The sequence below is a fragment of the Buteo buteo genome, chromosome 9 (genome assembly GCF_964188355.1).
Source record: "Buteo buteo chromosome 9, bButBut1.hap1.1, whole genome shotgun sequence".
Taxonomy (NCBI): Eukaryota; Metazoa; Chordata; class Aves; order Accipitriformes; family Accipitridae; genus Buteo; species Buteo buteo.
Window position 1 is genome coordinate 28,913,287 of NC_134179.1, and position 17,237 is coordinate 28,930,523.

Consider the following 17,237-nt stretch of genomic DNA (forward strand, 5'->3'; position numbering starts at 1 on the left):
CCAGACCAAAGGCAACCACATCATCAGATCACTCTGCACGCAGACACAATGTGACACACCAACACAGCTCTCTTTCAGGTTCTGCTACCAATTAAGAATGAAATGCTCAGTTTTCTCTTCCAGGAGTACTGCTTTTTGGTCTTATGTAAAGCGACTTTCTTGCATTTCTTGCAACTGGGCAGTATAAACACACAACTACAAATATGGTTCGCTTTTTAAGCCAAATGACACACACTTGAGTAATTCCATGTTTTTTTCCTTTATCATTAATATAAAATGCATTTTTGCAAATGTATTTATACAGTATTTTAGTGGCCAAATAATGCCCTTCAGCATCCTTAGGCAAGTCACAGGAATATCGGCGGTTAACCTTTAAGGACTGAAAGTCTGTTTGGACCTTAGGCTGCTGCAATAAATCAAACAGCAGGAAAGGAGGTTTTATTTCACAGACAAATTTTATTATTTAATGCTATTATGAAGAATGTACTGCCTACAAGGCATGGATGGACACAAAAAGCCCAAACAGCTGCCTCCCATTAATCCCCACTTCTTTCCAAGGCAGGCAGGAGCAGAGGAGTTCCAGGCCTGGGCAGTGCATCTCATTTTAAAGAGGTGAAGGATAGAGCAGAGGTAGAGACAACCCTACAGACAGGTGGGTTGTCACCCACCAAGAGGTGGATGACAAGAGGTGTCACACCAAGAGGTGTCACACCAAGAGGTGTCAAGAGTGGCACAAGAGAAAGCAGTAAAGTGGGGGGAGGTGATAATGTCTTTAAATAATTCTTACATGGGGGGCAGGTTGCTTAATGAGTACAAGTCCCTCCCTTCCCCCCTCCCTGTCTGTCAATTAACTTCTGTGTTGACAAAGCTACCCTGACAGCAGAGTATTAGCTTATTAGCACTGCAGTGACAGCATGATGACTTCTTTATCAAGTACGGTTTAGACCTGGAAAAGCTCTCTGGCATGAAATACAGAGGGCTCCCACGCTTTCCATCTGCCTAATGACACTCTGCATCTTTGTTGACCAGATTTCCACAAATCTCTCTGATCTCCAGGATAAGTATCCAGGCACTAAGTGCTTAGCCTCCCAGCCTCCCACATCATGACTCGCACAAAGGTCTTTGAAACCAGAGACCTAAGCTTACCTATGTTCGACAATGGAAATTCATATTTTTACATTACTAAAATATTTTATATTTCTGTGGCATTTATCACCCAAGCATTTAGAAGGCTTTACAAACAGTTATCAATTTCGTTGCAGGAAACCAAGTATTAGCACCACCATTTTACAGATTGAAATACGAAGAAGAAAATTAATGTAGCAGTCTGCTGAAAAATTATGTTACAGCGAAGATAGTTTTGTTTTACTTTACTGACTCTCCCCTGCAAAGCAGTTGCAAATATCAAATCTGCATAGGTAGTACTCTTATGAAAAAATGAGATGGAAGAAACACTTCCCCCTCCCTGTCAAAAGTAATGCTTCCTCAGACATCTCAGGGGCAGTAAGCTCATTAGCATTTAAATAAATCTGTAAATACCAACGGTTTTAGACAAAGCATACAAGAATTGTAATCTTTTAAAAAGACAACATCCTTACCTGCTATTCCTATGAAGACTGTCAGACCAAAACAAACAAAGAATACTACAAAGACCAGAACAAAATGCCGTTTGGACAGTGTATATAATCGCATTGGTGCCAGCCTACAGGAAGCAAAAGAAAGCACAGATTTAGCTGTCAGTCATTATTTCTATAGAGGGGGGGGAATAGGCCCCATTCATTCCTCCACAAAGAAAATTAAACCAAATGCTGAGGTAACATGTAACACTAAGAAAAAAAATTAATGCTGCTTTATAGAGCAAGGATAACTACTAGGAATTATTAGACATGTGTATGTGCATGCACATCTGTGCCCCAAAATGTCTGAATTTTGCTCATTCTTTCTAGCTAGGGTTTTCTATTGTCCTAAGACTTGAGCAAGAGAAAGCATTTTTTAGAGGGAGAAAAAGTTACATTTTTTTTGTTCATACATTAATAATTTAAACATCCAAGATAGCATGTTTGCTGCAATGACAGCTTAACCCAAAGGGACTGACATCACTAACAACTCAGTTACCTGCACAGGATCTTGATGAGTTTTCTACACCCTATATATACACTTCATCCCTGCAGGATCACCCCTAACAAGGAGTAAGGCAGAACTCCAGATCTGTTAGATGTGCATGCTCAGGCTTTGCATTCTTGTCTGAGCTCCACCAAAGCTTAGGAAAAAGAAACCTGAACTTAAGTTTATTATTAGACACTTAAATACAAATACACATAAAAGCAATGACATCTCTTCCACAGCTGTTTGGTGGTTATCATTAGGTTAAAGACAAAATAGAGGGGGGAAAAGTATTGAAAGGACAAATTGTATTCTCTTGGAACATGTAACTTCCAGTTCAGTTAGCTTAAGGGAAATATGATCAAAGAATTAATCCTACATAATGTACCCCTCCTCTATCTTCCTTTCTGGTAAATGCATAGTTCAACAAAAGGACCAATCCACCATGTCTCAAAATACAGCCAACATGCCGTTTTGAGTTATGCCAGAACTGAGCCACCATATAGCTCATTTTCTACTGCTGTTCCAGTAGGTATGATCATAGAAAGGTGTACAGTTTATATGGGAAAGCTGTAGAATTGGGAGGGGGGTGGTGGGGTGGTCTTATTTTCCGATGAAGTTGCATGAGCACCATGACGGAAAGAAATGAAAGCATAAGACTTTAATGACAGTGCTCCCTTTCAGCTTGGAATGAAACTTCTTTTCACCAGCTGAATGGTGCTCTTACTGGTTCACTACACTAATGAAGAAATGCCAAAAAAGCGGTGGAATCCTTTCCATAAGCCCAGCCTGAATTCTGGGACCAGGTACCGCATGCCTGCATGCCTGGCAGCCCTTAAAAGCAAGGCAAACAATTCAGTTTAAACCAGTAAAAGGATTTAAGAATAACCTCTATTTTCTTTAAGAATCACTGCATTCTCTCCAAATGAGACACTACAAAAATAATTACATTATTCCTTTACTGTAGAGTTTGAAACATCCAAATCTTAATTTAACTCACAAAGGAGGTGAGGAAGGGAGGAAAACCCCACAGAAGTAGTGAGAACTGCAAGCAAGTAACTGTAAATGTTACAAGTTTGCCCAAACTGGCTGTCCAGGACTCCGGGCACAGCACCTGCAAACACACCATTATGTGGAGCAAAAACCCCACACCAGTCAAAGAAGTCAGAATAGCAAGCAGATTGTACAGCCAAAAAAGGTAAATTGTACATGAAATTATCACAATCATAACAGGAACAGATCAGACCTCTGTCACAGAGATAGTCTCACAGACAAATATGATTTTAAGTTGACTTTGAAAAATGCCAATTAATAGAGGCATTTCAAACCAGAACTTGTGTGCACAACTTTTGCAGGGATATAATGACAGTATTTTCCTTAAATCAATGTCTTAATACCTCAGCCTTCATGCACTTAAACCACTTTAAAGCTGTTACATCTGTACCAGTACTAAAACAACTAACTAAGGTACATTTTCCTGTCTGTTCCAAGGGCTCCTTCAGTTCCACAGATGACCTGGTATTCCTTGTCTGCCTAAGTATGGGATATTATCTTGAGATACCAAAATACTAATCTTAAGAAGAAAATCCTTGATTATATAAAAATCGTACATAAATTGTTGATATGCCTAAATTAACTATAAGGGTTCAAGTGGATACCAAGCACACACTGAGGATCACTCAGTACACAGAAACTAGGTCTGGATGGGAAAGTTCATGGATCAAGAATAGCTGATGACTGGAAGAGTATCATATACATGCAGGAAAGTATGACATATGCTCATGCTGTTCTTAACAGCTTACATCTGGGCATCCACTTGACAGCTGCAGTCTGATGCAGGATACTTCTGACTTGCTATGCATATCCTTTGTTCTTTTGATAAGCCTCCTAATTTCCAAGTTTTTTGCAGACTTTCAAAATGCATAACGTGAACACAAACAGCAGCTTCATCTCCACAATCCTTACAGGAAAGTCACCAGAGTTCACCACCCAGCGAACACTGACAGGGTTACAGCTATTGGCAATTAACCACCCTGGTTCACTCATATGCCAGAGCACAGATGCACCTGCAAGCTTTTGAAGAAACATGTTCCAGACATTGGCTCATTCTTTATTCCAACTCCTCTCCAGGTGGTGCAACACCCAGTAGTCAAAATGGGTAGGTGTACACCTACCTAAGCACAGTCACGCTGGCACTTAAAGAGAGGAGGCCAGAGAGAGTAAGGCCACACTGTGTTTTCCCTTCTTCTTTTATACTGGTACTCCTGAAGTCTCATTTAAGCCACTGACTATATGTGCTACTTTTCAGGTCAGTAAGGCAAAGTGGACACTTTTTGTAAGAGCAAATGTAAGAAGTTGGCCAAATCTTAACTACATTTATCATGACAGCAAACAGCAATTTATAGCATTCCAGTCGGATGATGTATTCTTCATTGCCCCTCGCTGCAATAACAGAATTTCCTTGTATGCTTTAAGAGTCTCATTTCAGCCTATCACCAGCTCACATACAAAGCAGATAAAATGATCTTCCTGTACGTTCGTTGTTCAACATCTGCCTTTTGGAAAGAGATTATATAAAATTTAGGAATATACAAGTTGGTGCAAGTTGATGATCCCCCACTAAGAGCTTCTTTCTTACATCTGAAAGGCCTAATAAAGAATAAAATGTTTGAAAGGCATTTATGGGAAAAGCAAAAAAGGACGGTCACTCTGGAAGCACCTGTTCAAATGAATAAAGAACTGTGCTTTGCTTTACCAATGGAAGATGCTTTAATCAGCCTAGCCAAGGCAGTCCAAAGCTCAAGACCAGCCATCCAAGTGTCTGCAGATTTTTCAGGCAGCTTTTACCACCTGTACTGAGTTTCATCCCAACTCAGACAGAAACTAAAGATTTTATAATTAAATTGGATATGTCTGAAACTAATTGCAAAGGAGCAGAAAGCACTGAGATACAAACAGAGAAATAGTATACTTGGACATCTCAAATAGTAGTCAGTAAAAACTAAACTGCACTAACGCAATCTGTGATAGAGTGAACTATGGAAACGCACATCCATAACAACTGCAATCTTTCAGTAGCCATTCGTATGTGAGATCTAAAGGTAGGTTAACTCTTGCTCTTTGAGTAAAGTTTTGGCCCAAATGGTTAAGCACAATGTTTCTCAGGCTATTCCTCATCTTCAAATCACGTCTCATGCCTGCACAACACAGTCTTTGCTAAAGACCATCATGAAAAAAAAGAGCCTTTTACACAATAATTTTCACTTAAGAATCTCATTTCACAGATGGGAAGGCTGTGACAAAATTGGGATTAAGCAGCAGGTAGCACAGAGTTGATATTAAAATCAGAAATAACTCACTTTCATGCATAGCAGTTTTTCTGACATACTGGCCTCAATGTCTCTGCCTCCAACTGCTCTTTTCTATTTTAGGCTCACTCTCAAACAAAACCATCAAAACCACTTTGATTTAAATTATTATACATGCTACCTACATTCATAGTACTGGGTCTATCTGTACACACGGCACTTTCTCACAGTTTAAAGACATTGCTTGCATTGGTGTCCCTCAGAAGACCTTGAACAACTTCTTGCAGACGTATGCCACAATGGTTAATAGCTAATGAGGCAGCACATGACTACATAAAAAGATGCATACAACTAATATTAACAGAACTACGTAGTACTGTTATATGACGACTGACAGCTAACCATGACTATGCTAAACAGACCACCCTGTGTGGGGTGGGTTTGGCTTTGTTCGTTGTATTCATTGAAGCCTGAAAAATTAGTCACGACTATGGCTCTGTCGATGCGAAGACAGATCCGGGAAAACAAGTTTTTCTTTTTCCTTAACAGGCGCCATCTGAGAGTATGGGTTGCAGAATACAGGGGGGTTCATTCACCACAGAGGAGCAAAACCGGCAGCGTTCCTCTAAAGGAGTGGGTGGTCACTCTCAGGTTTCTGACCGGCGAGCCGTAGCCTCAGGAACAGTAATTTACCCCTCGGTGATCTTATTTCCTTAATGAGATTAATTAACGTGTATAAACTGAATGACAGGGTTCAGGTCTCTACAGGGGAAAAGCTTCAATCACCGCACCCGGCCAGAGGAAGGCATTTCTTCTCCCCGGTCGCGGTCCCGGTGCCGGTCCCGGCAGCCTGGGGTCGGTGCGTGCCCCCCGAGCCCGAGCGGACCGCTCCCCGCCGCCAGGCTCCCCGCCGGCCGTTGAACGGCCGGTCCCGCCGCCGGCGCCCGAGCCCGAGGGCAGACCCGCGAGCCGCCGCCGCCGCCCCCCTCCCCGCGCCCCGCCCGGCACGCGCGAGGGTCCCCGCCGCGGCCTCGCGCCCCGCTCGCTCGCCCGCCCGCTCGCTCGCCCGCCCCCGGCGCGCGCCAGCGAGCGGCGACCCCCCCGCTCCTCCCCCGCCCACCACTCACGGCTCCATCCCGGCGCCGCATGCGCGGTGGAGGAACCTCCTCCCCCCCCCGCCCCCGCCCGGGATCTGCCACCGCTGCCGTGGCACAATCGCGAGCGGTGCCTCGCGGCGGCTTCCGCGTGCGTCACCCGGCTGCCACGCGACTCGGAAGACGTCACGGCGGCCCCCGCCGCTCCTCAGCCGCGGGGCCGAAGGGCGACCCCGCTGGCAGGGGGCGGCGGCGCTACGGCGAGCCGGAGGGGACACGGGCCTGCGCTCTGCGCGTCGCTGCCGGGCGCAGCGGCCGTGCTGGGGGCGCGGGCAGCGGCTGGCGGCCCTGGCTTTGAGCAAAGTCGCGGCCGTCGAGGCCCGGCCTGCCGGCCGAGGGGCGGGCCGCCGTTTCACGCCCCGCGCCGCAAGCCGCAACCGCCGCTTTTCCACAGCGGGAGCCGCCGGGGCGGGCAACGGGCGCGGTCACGGGCCGCCAACCCGCCCAGGCCGCCCCCGACGGCCGCCCGGGGCCGCGGGAGGGAGAGAGAGAAAGCCTGCGGGGGAGGGCCGTCCGGTTCGGGCGCTGAGCTTCGGCGCTTTGAACCGCCACCTCGGCTGTGGTGAGCAGGCCTTGAGCGCGAGGGTACGGCTTGGCCCGCCCTGCCCAGCGCGGGGCGGGGGGGCCCAAAATACATCCTGCCGTTGGGGTGACAGCGGTGTTTTCCACATTTCCAGTGCCCCTTTTCAGCTCGTATGGCGCTAGTAGCAGCCACGTTCATTGGAGGAAAAGTCGACCTTATGAACAGAAGACACATAGGACAGAGAGGCGGTTCTGAATCCGGTTTAAACCTATCCATTTCAGGCGTGAGGACTGACGTGCATGTTCGCCATGGAGAAGTCCCTTGTTTAGTGCCCATTAGAGACGGCCTCCTGGTTTGCAAACGATTTTTTTCCCAGCCTGATTGAACGGCGGTGGCTTTTTCAGTGGAATGAAAACACCATCGCTGCAGTCACCTGCTTGCAGCTTTGTGGTGGTCAAGAGATGTGGTTAACGTATCGTGTTCACAGAGAATTCAGTCAGCTCACAAGCACCAGAAATTAAATCCTAGGAGTAAGCTACTACTTTAAACACACTACTTAATAAAAATCTCCACATCACACCTAAGTGTTTTATTCTTGCACAAAGGTTGAGATAAAGTTGGGTTTTGTTCTGCTTCCCTACTAAATGTCCCGAGACTGGGCAACAAAGATGATTGTCAACCAATCCATTGGGTAGCAATGATGAAAACTAGGCAGTTTTAGGGATTTTGCTGAGTTACATTCTGTATTCGGTTTTGATCGATAGCTCTAATGTTTGCTTACAGAAAGCCAGCACTGCAGTTACTGTAGTAAACATGTGGGGATAGTCTAGGATAGACTGGTGTCTAGTCTAGGATAAAATTGAGAGTAACTTCCTGGCTTTGGTGTTTGTCATATACATAACGTAGAGCCATCTCGGGATGACCCCAGAAATGTTTAGGTAGATCCAGTCAACATATAATTTAAAAATAATTTTAAAATTATCTCTTCAACAATTAAATACTTCCATTAAAAGCTTACTTAGATGGTAAGATGGTTTTATTGCAATTACTTTTTAAAGGTACTTAACATTAATAATATTATTCATCTCATTCACTTGCCCTACAGGTAATTCATGTCATTACTGGTGACCTGTGGGACCCAGTATGCCTCTTGTGTAACACCGCTAAACCCAAAAGAAACATGCTGGAAATTAATTCAGTCATCGATACTGGTATTTATCCCATCAGTTAGATCTGTGGTTTGCAGCACTGATGATTATTTAGTAGTCTCATAAAAAGGCTGTCTTGGGCAATACATAATACCCAGGGATGAAGGAAAGGCATTTATAAATTTTAAATCAATGAGAATCGCTACTTTAGGGCAGAAAATAAAGCTTTGAGTAATCAGGACAACCTAACAAACTGTATTTGCTCAGAACAAGATAGCACTACTGAGCCACAGTTTGAAGTCACTAGGTCACGGGTGACTATGGCATGTGTTGTGTAGCTTTCAGCACACTTCAGGCTCATCCAACAAGTTCTCCCTGGCCAGAAAATGATGGAATGGTGCTTATAGCATCTGTGACCATTTCCAGTGTTCTGGGAAGCGCAGTTGCAGAGTTACGAATCCTGCCATTTATGTGCGCACATCTGAGCTGTTTGGGTGACTGCTCCAATCCTTCTGGCACTCAGGTGTCTCACTAACGTGTATTAATTTATTCTCCTCAAAAAAAAAAATACATTCTTCTCATTGAACAGGTAGGAAACTGAAGCACAGAGAGACTGAGCCTTGCCAAAAGTCACGTGGAGAACAGCAGGTGTAGCAGAGCTTGAAATCCAGCTCACTTCAATTGGTGATGGGACCACACTTCTCTTTGCCATCTACCAACTTTCAAAGGGTTGTGAATACATTGTAAACACATACGTTGCACCCTCTAAGTTTTGTGAAAATAATGGCATTGAGTTTACAAACTAAACACTTGGAGCGAAGGCACTGCGAAATCCCTTTCCCTCCACAAACATGGAGTCAGTCAGAGTCTCACCCTACTTTGCTCCTTGCGAGAAGGTCCCTCACTCAGTGCCTTGTCTGACCCGCTCTGGGGTGAAATAGTGCAAGAAGCTACTGTCTGCCACATCTATTGCAGAAACTGGATGTTGTATGGTGAACGAGGCTTGCAAGAAGAGGCAGGCTGATCTATGAATAAGCAGGCTGAATGCTAGCTCAGCCGGGATTCTACTTACACTAACCACCTTAACACTAACGCTATACTTTCATGACCAGTTTATATACCTTCATGGCTCATACCTAACAGCTTTAGTGACAAAAGGTGAAATCCAGCCTCTCTGTAGCTCTTTGATTTTTGCCAGCACAAATGTTTGTGCAGTAGAGTGATGAATCAAATAATGGAAATTATCTGAGTTAAAAGTCACTCAGAAAAAAAAAAAAAGGCGTTCTGCTGGATCGGTTGCTTGGTCACTGTGCAGTTATAGGAATATTTGTGGTCAGACGAGGAAGAGAGCAGAAATGTGTGAGCAGGGAAAGGAAAGCTAGGATGGTTTCTTCCAGCCACAGAGCCAGCTTATGGCAGCTTAAAGCAATCATGAAGCTACAGCCTTAACTCTCCTCCTCCTCCTGCTGTTTCAGGCCTTCTAGCCCTAGCTGTGTACTTCACACTGGGGTCATTCGGGTTCTTCTCCCAGTTGCCGGGACCACTGAAGATCCTGCCTGGGTCTAGGCTGGAAGCAGCATGAACCTTCAGTCAATTTGACTGCAGTCCTCCAGCAAGGTCTTGCTGACCCCTTGGCTTCTCACAGACTTGCACTTTGAGCAATTAGGAAGGATTTTAAGAAGGTGGGAAGAAGTGTATCATTATCACAACAGCCCTCTCTGGCAAACTTCAAGTTTCTTCTCTGAAGCATGCAGGCATTAGTTTCTCTAAGGAAAAACAAAGAGCCTCTATTTATTGCTGAGTCAAATGATGTGCTATTCTCTGGTCTTTTTGCCAAAGGAGCAGAACCACTGTGAATGAACTTCTCCCACACGGTTCGGAGATTAGCTATGTTTTAATGAACTGGAAACACTAATAGGAGATGCTGAGGAATTAAGAATATTGGTATCATCTGTAATTACCTCTTCTGTTACCTGCATAAGCAACATCAAACATTAGTTAAAGCTGCAAGTTAAATAATACGTTTCATGATGTCCTATACATAGTCTTTTCTTTTTGATGTACAAAATGTCATATTATTGTATGATGGGAGTTTAAAATTTATCTCTTATTTAAAGCAGGGCCAATTGTAGGTCATTTATCTTAATCTCTGGGTATTATTACTAAATTCAGCATCAACACTGTGCTTCCTTGTATAAGCTGATTGGCCAGTGGGATATGTTAATTAACCAAGAAATTGATTTTTAAAAAATACCAAGTTGTTACTTATAGTTATGCAATTCTGATGTCAGACCACAATCTGGGCACCCTCCTGCTCTGTCCTCTCTGTCGGGTAGGGACTTTAATTGCTTGCCTTCCTATCAAAATGTTTTCAGCATGCTGAACTCTTCAATGTTAGCTAGGGGATACAGTTATGAAACTCCCACTGAAATAACTGTCAGCTGATTGGGAGGCCTGGTGTCTTCTGGTGAGCTTTGTATATCTCACTGGCAACATGTCCAAGAGATAAAAATGTAGATGTTTTAGTAACAAGGTTCTAAGCTCTTTCTGTACCAATAGTTTGCTTAAAATCGCCTAGTGCAATGGAGGGAGCCATCAGCTGTCAGCCCTCCATCAGCTCTCCCTGCCCTGCCGTCCCGTCCAGGAGACACGCTAGGAGAGGAAGGAACATATTGGAGTGGGAGGGAGAGACACCACGCAACAAACTGTTCATTCAAGTGGCTTGTTTGGAGCAATTTTTCAGGGGTATAAATTAGACCAATCCTGAAGTTGCCATAATAAACCTGATCCACTTTGTGGCAGTCCCCAGGACTGATGTGAAAGCATAACACTTTTCCCTTCTTCTACCTTCTCCAAGCTTATCTACTGCACCAAGCATCTCCTGGTGTACCACAGACTAATCTTAGGTGTACTAAGTCCAGACCAACCTTGTATTGGAGTTACCAATGAGGTTATTTAATATCACATCTGTTAGACTGTAAATACACAGTCTCTTTTACAAGCATACTACAAAGTCCCATGTCTTCCTAAGGGAACTATTAGCCTAGGACAGATGGCATTAATCAGTATGCTGAGCCATGGTTAACCCTGCTCTCTCCATCTCAGATGGCTGGGTAAACTAGCACTTGCTCGTGGGGAAATACATCAGGAGGCACAATGTAGAGATTATTCTGGGCTGTTGGGCAGAACAAATTCACTAACATGGACATCCCTTCATCTCTGTAGTGTGGATGAGTGTGCTGGGGCTCTGCGGAGTGAGGATGGTGTAGCTTGAGATGGCCGAGGAGCCTGCCACCCTTAGTTGTCACCCTTGGCCAAAGAACAGGCTGCTCACAGGCAGCTGCTGCACCACATGTTCAAGAGCACAGTGCTTTAAAGGAAACCATCACCAAAAGATGTCACTAAACTGGGACAGCCTCAGAGCTGAATCAGAAATGACTCAGCCATCTGTGCAGCGAGAGCACAGTTACTTGGGATTACAGCTTCATCAGCCGTCTCTGAGCTAGGTCATCCCCTCACACTGAATCCCCTGTCACTGAGAATGAGCACATACCAGCACAGCGTACAGCGAGCACTCCTGAGTCAAGAAAAGCTATTTCCCTGCCAGTCACAAAGGGGCCTGCTCAGTGTTTTTCCATTTCTGTATCAGGTCTGCTCCAAAGCTTTCCAGTTTTGAGTTTTCCTGTTGGCACTCAGAGAAGGATGTCCTTATAGAAATCAGGAGTGAGGCTGCAGCAGCCAATTTTATTTTTTTTCTAGAAGATCTTGATTACTTGTAAACTCATGCCCCCACCCCCGCCATCTCCTTCCCTACCACTTAATGGACTAAACTGCTCTGTTTCTGAAGAGGCAATGGAAACCACCAGCTGATGGCCCAATGGGTTTGTTCAACCAGCGGGAGGGGAGAGTTAAGTCTGGCAGTGGTTGATAGCCTCACATTTGTGAATACAGTGTATGAGAGGGGAAAAAAACGTGCTTTTATATGGTTTTACCATCTCTTCATTTTGTTAGTCTAGTATATTATTTGCTTTTAGTAACCTGATTAGCTTAGTGAACCTCCTTTGGCTTGAAGTAAAGCCACACAGCATTTCCTTGGTCAAATTTCCAAAATTCCTTCTGCCATCAGAGCAGTAAATATCTCCAGTACATCCCTGAGCGTGCTCATTTATAACCTGACCAAACATACTGAATAAAATAGAGAGACAGAAGAGGATGAAATGTCTAACTCTGTTTCCCATAAGTGAGAGTTGGCTGTAAGAAGAATGCATGGTAGCATCAAGAAACCTTCCTCCCTACCAGGAATCTAAAAAGCAGGTGCCATTGCTACATCCATCCATAATGCTGAAGGGAAACACTCACCAGAACAGCAGGTATGCAGTAACAGTAAACTTATTTTACGCCAGGTCACTTTGGTTAAGTGCTTGGGAATGCAGAGAAGTACTAGCATGACTTCTAAGTCACGAAATGTTATTTCCTTGCCAAGATCCCAATATTACTCCATTTCACTCTAGACGACCTGCAGCTGATACCCCTTGGGGATACTCTCATTGAAGAAAAGGCAATCTGGCACTAACTTTACAAGCTCATTTGATTCGGTGGAGTAGCATCTTCTCTTTTCAATACAGAAAGTCCCTCCATACACACTTTAAGTCATAAAAGTGAGTTAATAACAATTTACCTTGGAGAGCTCAGTTTCTTCTGGAGACAAAGCTGAACATATGCATCTCCCGGGACCTCTTATTTGTTAATTCAAAGCTTATGTCTCCCCTTTTTCTTGCCAATATTCATTATTGCACTGCCAGATGCACACAGGTGCATTTCCATCACTCCTTATCACCTCCCATGGCTTCTCACACCATGCTCAGGTATAAGGAGCCACTGTTTTGACAGGAAGGACCGTGGTTATGTTAAACTCTGCCAAGCTGCCAGGCAGTGTTTCCAAACTCTGTGACTCTCTGTAGTCTTCACTGTCGTGAACAATGAGACAAATTCAAACTAATGGACCTCCTGTCTCTTCATTGGGAAAAAACAGACACAGCATACTGAAGTCAAATGATCTCAGCAGAAAAACTGGGGCACTGTGCACAGACAGAAGTATTTATGCTCAAACTCATAGTAAAATAGAGCTGGAAGAGACCTCACAAGGTACCTAATCTTTCCTTCTGTCTCAAGAGAGCATCTGCCAGATGTATGCCTTTCTTGGCATGCAATTGTCAAAAGTTTTTAAAGACCTGCAATGATGGAGATGCTACAGTCTCCCTGGATAATTCTTTCTATAGGGTTTTACCGTCCTCCCTGTTCAGAAGTTTTTTCTTAATGTCCAATATGAACTTTTATTCCTTCAATGAGTATTAGACTGTAATCTTTTGTCCAAGGTGAACATGAAGTTTTTCTTTACAGAAATTCCTATTCCTCCAACTTGGATGTTTCTTCTTTTGGGGGAGCAACCCCAAATTTTCCTCACAGTTATGTTTTCTAGGCCTTTGATTATCCACATCTCTGTCTTTATGCTCTCTTCCACTGGTAGGCCCTTGAAGTGTGGTGCTCAGAACAGCTCCAGCTAAGGTCTGGAGTGGTGACAAAAAGTAAATGGTGTAATTCTCACATCTTACGAACCATACTTCTGCTGTACACCCCAAATTACTTTACCTTTTTCACATGTAAAAGACAATGTCACTGTTGAAAGAGGTTATTTTATAAAGCATTATAACTCCCATGCCCTTCTTTACCATAAATATTATATACCTGTTTGTTCCCCAAACTGTATTTGCGTGGCTGAATAGCATTCATTCTCTGTGTAGTTCCCGGCATTTGTTTCTTCTGACTTTCGTTCTGTTTTTTCAGACCCTTCCTCCGACCCCCAGATCCTTTCAGTGTATAACCCAGCCCTCCAACACCTTTGGAGTCCTTCCTAGCCCTGTGCGATCTCAAAACGCTACTACTCTCCACCCACCACTGGTCATTCATGGAAACAGAAGACGGGGCCAGGCGCAGAAGAAACATGGGTGTAGCCGACTCAGTGCCTCTGTCCCTCTTGATCTCAGCCTTTGCCAACGGCTCCGAATCCCTAGCCAGTTTGGTAGCTATTTCGGGATCGTTCCACGTTCCCCCGGCTTTGCTACGGCAGCGGCAGAGGCGTAGCGTAGAGGAAGGCAAATGGCAATTGCTTCCGTCGCCCGCGTCAGGACATTAATACGCGAGGGCAGGAGCACAGGTGTTGGGCCACCACGTCCCCCCGGGCAGAGCAGACAGCCCCGTCCGCCGCCCCCCGCTGCTGCAGGCCCGGGGCTGCGGGGCCCGCCCGCCCGCCTGGGGACGGCCCCGACGCTGGGGCGGCTGCGCCCGGGTGCGCGGCCGGGGGTCGTGGCGTGAAGCCCGGCCCCAGATCTCCTCGTGCGGCTCCCCGCCACCCCCCGCCCCCGGCCCCCGGCCCCGTGAGGCCGGTCCCCTCCCCTCCGGAGCCCCGGCGGGGGAGCGCCGCGGGGGCCGCCCCGGAGGACGCCGGGCGCAGCCCCGGCGGGCCGGCAGGGCCCCGGGCCGGGGGAAGAGCCGCGCCCGCGCCAGTACCGGTAGTAACGGTCATCCTTGTAGGGGGTGAGGTCCTCCTTGATCTCCCGGTAGGTCTCCCGCACCCGCCTGCAGAAGCGCTTGACCTGGCCGCACAGCGGGCTCCCGAAGGCGGCGAAATCCGCCTCCATGCCGCCCCGCGCCGCCTCAGGCCCCGCGCTCCGCCATGGCTCCCCGCCAGAGCCCGCCCGGCGCTGCGCGGCCGCGGGGCGGGGGCGGCGCAGGAGCCGCGGCGGCGGCGGCGGCGGCGGCGGCGGCGGCGGCGGCGGCAGGGGCGGGCCCCGGGCTCACGGCCCGCGCCCGCGGGGGCGGCGGGAGCCGCTTCAGCACCACGGAGAGGGGCGGCCGGTGCCCGCCGCCGCGGCCCCGTGACCAGGGGGGAGGCCGCCGCCGCCGCCGCCGCCCCGCCGGCCGTCGCTCCTGCGGGACAGGGTGCCGGGCGGGTTCGGGCCGCGGGAGCGGGCGGGAGCGCCGGGGGCTCTGGCTGCCGTGCCCAAAGCCTCTCAGCGCCCCCCGCCCCGGCAGCCGGCCCAGTGTCCCGCCCGCCCTCTCCCCTCCGGCCCGCGGCTCCCCGGGGAAGTAAGCAAAGACCTCGCGTTACCTCTGCTGAAAACATCCCGGTTTTTTGTTTGGTTGGTTGTTTTTAAATAAAACTGCTTTGTTCTTAAAAGCACACCAGCCCTATTCAAAATTAACGTCCTGCTTTTTACTGTCTCTTTTACCCAACCTAAAGCAGGCCAGTTTGCGCCACCGAAGAAGGCCTAACATATGCGTGAAAGAAGTCCTGTGCTAAATCCACTTTTCATGGTCATAATGCTGTCAATGGTCCAACATCGAGGATGAAGCCGTTCAGATTTTCAGAGTGGCTTCTGCTGAGCTCCGGTCAATTTGCAGAGTGCCATGTTAGCTTCATTTGTATTAAACTTTTCTCCATAAACAAATTCACATTTAAACTCTGTTTTAAATTATTCTATCAATTCAAACCTTAATAATTCCCATGAATTAATGGCAATGATGGTATCCATATTAAATACGAAAATGTGTTACTATTGATGTGTCATAACTGTTTCTAAAGAGTATAAAGATAGAAGCCTGCTATACTGCCCCTCCCATGTAAATATCTTCTGCACTCACCTTCAGGAAGTTGGGCTTGGTTATTTCCCAGCCTTACCCTTAGTCTGTATTTTATCGCATACTAAGACTAGAACATGCTTTTTTACCTAAAAGTCCACTTTGATGTCTCACCAACATGTGGTGACAAAAGGTTATTTATTCCCTGTGGTGCAGTGGGAGAGGGACAATGCATCTCCTCTGACAGGTAGGGAAGAGAGAGAGGATCACCTTTGACTGAGAATTGCTGTTTCCCAACTCTGAATATTTCTAAGCCTGAGAAGACACAGCAGCAGGAAAAAAAGCCACAGGCACCTTTAGGCTGGCAACTAGAAGGATCCTAACAATCACAGGACTGCTGCTCTGGAGCAGTCTCCGAAGAGGAGCAAAGAGCCCAACCAGCGGTAGAGCTTGACCAGCTTCCGAACAGCTGCTTTGAAACCTCGGGTCAAGCTCAGCAGGTCCCTCGTACTTCTGTGACTGCCTGTGTGTTATAACTTGCCAGCACCCTGCTCGTTACAGTACATGTAGCTGATGTAGCCATGTAGGATTTTCCTGGAAGTGTTTATTTCAGGGTGAATGTTTCATTTGTGATTAAGATTTAGCCATGTTTTCCCTCAAAGCAAGAATTAAAATTCTTTGTTATGTGTGATAAATGTGCTGCTTCCAGCTCTCAGGCTCAGAGGTAGGAATTATCAATGGAATCTTTAAATGCCTACGGAAAGGAGGAAATAAAACATTTAAGGCTTCAGCTCAGTAAAAAAACATTCACTGCTGGGAGTTATGTAATCAGTGTAACAAAGTAATAAAAAAGAGGCTCAAAGATTAAAAACTGATTACCATTTAATTACTTACAACCAAGTGACCTCTATTGCATTTATTTCTCAAAAAAAACCCCACCCCAAAAAACAGGGTTTGCTTGAGGGTCCAAAGCAGCACTGTTCCAGAGATGCAATCTAGTTTCCTCCCTGTTGTGCTGAACATTATCCAGACCATGTGTCTGTCCCCTACACCTTGAGGAAGGTGAGGAAATCACACCCACTATGGAAGGCTGACACTCAGGTTACACAGAAGAGGTGTTAGCACTGACCATGTATTACCTCACCAACTTCTGCTATCAAAAAAACCAGATGGTGTTTCAACTAACAATTACCAGACATTACAGGATTAAAATTACTAGGCTTGTGAATAGTGAAGTTTGCATGAAGACACAAGCTAATTGCGTATTCCCATCACGGTCTGTATCAAACACTCAAAGACGCTAAGAAGGTCAAGAATTCATTTTGAGTCTTGAAAACACTTCAATACATAGATAAAACAAGAA

The 17,237-nt window shown here is 46.1% G+C and overlaps 1 protein-coding gene across 5 annotated transcripts in view; it reads right to left on the reverse strand.

The window, feature by feature from the left end:
• The window catches only part of TMEM181 (transmembrane protein 181), a 36,221-nt gene extending 21,287 nt beyond the window's left edge, over positions 1-14,934 (reverse strand). Inside the window, exons 1-3 of one of the 5 annotated variants that reach the window (XM_075035902.1) lie at positions 4,278-5,218; positions 3,104-3,217; positions 1,599-1,702 (exon numbers count right to left, since the gene is read on the reverse strand). In XM_075035902.1, the coding sequence (XP_074892003.1) occupies positions 1,599-1,692 (94 nt within the window). In that variant the 5' untranslated portion in view covers positions 1,693-1,702; positions 3,104-3,217; positions 4,278-5,218. Of the gene's footprint in view, positions 1-1,598; positions 1,703-2,115; positions 2,130-3,103; positions 5,219-6,538; positions 6,656-14,803 lie in introns of those variants that run through there. The other 4 variants (XM_075035899.1, XM_075035900.1, XM_075035901.1 and 1 more) reach the window with 4 other exon arrangements.
• Positions 14,935-17,237: the final 2,303 nt, after the last annotated feature.